Source organism: Limulus polyphemus, unplaced genomic scaffold (assembly GCF_000517525.1).
Source record: "Limulus polyphemus unplaced genomic scaffold, Limulus_polyphemus-2.1.2 Scaffold1223, whole genome shotgun sequence".
Classification (NCBI taxonomy): Eukaryota; Metazoa; Arthropoda; class Merostomata; order Xiphosura; family Limulidae; genus Limulus; species Limulus polyphemus.
Window position 1 is genome coordinate 82,868 of NW_013666833.1, and position 4,642 is coordinate 87,509.

General features: G+C 32.7%; 1 protein-coding gene across 1 annotated transcript in view; it reads right to left on the reverse strand.

The window, feature by feature from the left end:
• The window catches only part of LOC106462679 (plexin-B-like), a 35,836-nt gene that overhangs the window by 8,052 nt on the left and 23,142 nt on the right, over positions 1 to 4,642 (reverse strand). Inside the window, exons 21-25 of the mRNA XM_022390003.1 lie at positions 4,182 to 4,328; positions 3,345 to 3,498; positions 2,716 to 2,901; positions 2,073 to 2,248; positions 357 to 373 (exon numbers count right to left, since the gene is read on the reverse strand). Coding sequence (XP_022245711.1) covers positions 357 to 373; positions 2,073 to 2,248; positions 2,716 to 2,901; positions 3,345 to 3,498; positions 4,182 to 4,328 — 680 coding nt within the window. The remainder of the gene's footprint in view (positions 1 to 356; positions 374 to 2,072; positions 2,249 to 2,715; positions 2,902 to 3,344; positions 3,499 to 4,181; positions 4,329 to 4,642) is intronic.

Sequence of the window (4,642 nt, forward strand, 5' to 3'; positions counted from 1 at the left end):
AAAGAATTGAGTGTGTGATTTATAGGAAAGAAATCAAAATTGGTGGCCAAACTGGTAGCTAGCTACACTTATAGCACTGATAAGAATTTTACAGCAAATGTTCATTTACTAGTTAGCTAGGCTGTGTATTTTGTTTTACCCACCATCATGCCCCAAGTTGAACCAAAAACATGGCCTGACCTAACTAATGAATGAATATTTGCTGTAAAATTCTTATCAGTGCTATAAGTGTAGCTAGCTACCAGTTTGGCCACCAATTTTGATTTCTTTCCTATAAATCACACACTCAATTCTTTTTTTGGCCACAGATTTTTTCACACTTAATGTGTTTTTGATTAGATATTATGACATTTTACCAATACACATCAACAAACTACAGCAAGTAAGAAAGTGACATTTAATAGTAACTCACATTAGCTTTAGAACAGATATTTACTTTACAGAACCAACCACATAATAATAGCTTCTTTTATAGTAACACCATGGAATTTAGATTAACAGTTTCTTGTCATCACCCTCATGTAATCGGAGCAGCCATATCAAGCATCATCATTTATGTTAATTGCTTAAGCTAATATAACGTGATGCTAAACACTCTTTAATTAGGAGAATTTAATAAAATTTAGTAAATTTGTGCTGAAAAGTTGGCAAAAAATAATCAATAATAACTGTCTACCCATATGAGCTAGAAACTGCTAATCTAGTTTACTTGGCCTAACAAATACTTATGTATCTGCACATCCTTTCACCTTATAGTTTTGCTGCTCTAAATCAGTCATCTTTAATCCCAATGACAAAAAATGGTCCACTTTTACTCTTAGGTGAAGCTGTAGTAAAAATGTTAGACTGATACCTCAGGCATGCACAAAACATTTTCATCAAATTTGAGTGATTTTTGTTGAATAACTTTGCACATGACTTATATTTACACCAAATGAGACTTCTAATTGTAGGTTGAAAAGATCTATCAGTGTACCGAATTTGAAAACAATCCATAAAAGTTAAATATGTTTTTCTATCAAATAAAGTTCAAATTTGAGTGATTTTTGTTGAATAACTTTGCACATGACTTATATTTACACCAAATGAGACTTCTAATTGTAGGTTGAAAAGATCTATCAGTGTACTGAATTTGAGAACAATCCATAAAAGTTAAATATGTTTTTCTATCAAATAAAGTTACCATACTTTTGGTGTAAAGGAAAAAAAAAAACAGGAAGAAACTCAATCAAAATTGGAGATGTTATATCTTGGGTATGTTTTAATGGATTGCCTTGAAATTTGATATGTGAAGTAAGAGTCCAGTAGAGCACATCCACGGAAAATATGCAATAGTTTGGATTACCACAGTCCGAGATACAGAAGGTGGAAAACCACTAAACTATCGCTCCTGTTACTAACACACAGTGTGTCCTGCAGCAGGTTGTTTTGGCCACACGACACACTACCATGTGTCTTAATGTCTGAAACAAAGTAAAAACGATTATCATCATCATGCCAGTGACAAAACACATCCTGAATGTTTCTCACAAGATTTATAGTGGTTGCAGGTTACAGCTATAATGGTAAATGAAACTCTGTATGCTGACATCACGATACAGTGAGGAAATTTCATCTTTTGTGGATTAAATGCCAATAATCCAACAAGTTAATGCATCCAGTCAAATGGAACTCATAATGTTGCATTAAAACTTCCTGCAATGAAAATTGCACAGAACCCCATCACCAGTATTAGAAGGAGCTAAAAAGCCTGAAATCTTATCCTTGTATCATACCATAGATCATAAATACCTCCCTGTAGCTTAAAAACTGAAAGATGACACACAGTGATTTAATTTACTGGCAATAAAGATAATATTAAAAGCATGTGACATATTTTAGTAAAGGTACCAAAAGAGCAAAATTTCCAAGAACATTTAGTAAATTCTTCTGGAAAATATTTTCATGAAGACCAATTAACTGTAAAGAGTTAGTTAATTTATTATAGATTTGGCAAATGTTAAATGAACATAAAAATATTTTGTAACTTTAGCCAGTGTGAACTTTATAGGAATTTCAAGAAAAGGCTTTACTTTTGTAGACAGAAGCCTGGTCAAGAAAATTTCTGGAATAGATTTGTGACATTGATCTCTGTGAGTCAGATGGTGATCGTCCATGGGCTTGACTAAGTGCCAATATCGAACACCTTGTTCAACATCGTAGTTTGAAAAAATTGGTGACATAGAATTCAATGATGAGTTCCCAGTGCCTGTAAGCAAAAAAATAAAAAAATCAACATCTTACCTATAACAGCTGCAACAAGTCAAGATACTCTGTCATATTAAGATTAATGATTTGATATTTTATGTAAATTATCTTTAAATTGTTGTCTTTTCACTGCTGGATTTGCCTCTTTTTTTTTGTTGTTATCAAACAATTAAGTATCTTCTAATAGATTTCTTGATAAGGAAAATAAAACACTTCACTGATTTTAATTTTGGCTTTTGAAAAATAACATATGCAACTTGATGTGAAATGTTATGAATTCTTTGAAATTATAGAAACTGTGTAAGTTCACACATATTAAGCATAAATACACCCTTGCTAATGGCTGGAATTTCTTGGTTTAAAACAATACTTAAGTTCTGGTTACTCTAAAATATGAATTATTTGAAATTACTTAGATGAAGGTCGTGCATATATGGTGTGATTATAACAAGAAAACTTCAGACTAACCCTTACTGTTCGAACTGAGACTACTGTTCTGTTTACTGACTAGGCTCATCACAGCCGACTCAGTCACACCATAGTGTCGTAGTGTGTTAATCCTTCTCCAGCCACTGACTGTTTTAGTGGTCAAGTCTTCATCAGCTAGAGTCAGCTGACCACCATTTCCTGGTCTCCACTCTGGCAGATACAGAACTATGTAGTTCAAGTTGAAAAACATGTAATTAGACTTTTTGTACTAGTAAAAATAACACCAAATTCTTATCGTTTCATTGAGCTTTTGAATTTTCTCTTCCAAGTACTTAGAAAAACAGGAATAACATAAAAACATATTTCAAAGGTAATAATGTTGCTGAAGATCAAGTTGACAGGGACTTTTAACTAAATGTTGATATTTAACAACTGAGAGTATGAGTCATTTATAGTTTCACTATAAATTACAACTGGCAGATAATGTAGTTTTGTATTATCATTTTAAAAATACTTTTCTTTTGTATATTAACAGTGACAAAAGTTTGCATTTAATTTTGCTTATCATATTAACAATTAGTAGAACTACAGAAGCTGACTCTTAAAAGAAAAGTTCCACAAGTTTCTGCTAGTGACTACTAAGTAAATTTATTTTTGGATATTCTTACCTAAATCCACATCATGCACTATGGGACGAAGTGAGAAGGGAGTGTTTTTATACAAGGCATCTAAAACTTTAAACTTGACTTGGCTAATCGTATCACAGTCATTGACTCGTAGCTGCAATTTTTCATCTTGATTCTCCTGTACGATGTGAATAGTCTACAAAAAAATTCAGGTATATGTTAGTATTACAAGTGCACTTAAATAGATTACCAAGTAAAAAACATCCTCTTTCAGAACATTAAATATTTTGTTGCTTCTTAAAGCCTTACTTTGAAGTCACTAAAATATTACTTTAGGTCGGCATTTCCTAAAGTGTGCAGAGGCATGCAAGTTCTCTCTTTAGGGTTGAATCAATAGAGCAATAATGCAAAATTAAGCATTGTAACACATTTTTATCAATGGAAATAATATGTAATTACTACAACAGATATGGCATCTTAATGCGTATCCGTGTATTATATCTCGTCACTTAATCTATTCTTTCGCTCATTTAAAAAAAAGAGGGGGGGCCTGCAAGAAGCCATATTTATTAAAGGGGAAAAATAGTTGTTTGTTTGCTTTGTAATTAAGCACAAAGCTACACAATGAACTATCTGTGCTCTGCCCACCACGGGCATCGAAACCTGGATTCTAGCATTGTAAGTCCGCAGACATACTGCTGTGCCATTGGGGGCAGGGGGCAAATGGATGACAAAAGTGTGGAAAATGCTGCTTAATAAACTAATTAAAAGGAAATATCAAATTATTCTATTTCACATTTTGAATAGCTGTAATTATACATTTTGCTAGCTTTATAAATCTAATTTGTTTTGTAGAGTTGAGATAACAGTATAACTCACAACTGTGGAGTACTCTGTTTGTTCCCGTAGCAACCTTTCTTCAGAAAGCGAATACTTGGCATCATGGGTAATAGCATCCACAGGCCCCTTCTCTATCTGGTACTTGACAGCACAAAACAACAAGAACAAAGCACTCCCTGCATGGTCCTGCACAAAAAACAATTTATAGCATGTGAGATGAAGAGACATATTTCTGTAATTAACTGAATCCATTCCTGCACGGTTCCACACAAAAAAACATCATCATTGTCCAGATACGAGTTAAACATTTTAGTTATGAAGGATGACTCAGCCTCATCAAAGCAATACCAACACCTTTATTGAAAGTTTTTATTCTGTGTTTAATATGAGTGATGTTATGTAGTTTAAATATATATATATATATATATATATATATATATATATATATAATAATATATAAGAGAGAAGTAACAAACTAATACTAGTGGTGGAGGACGACG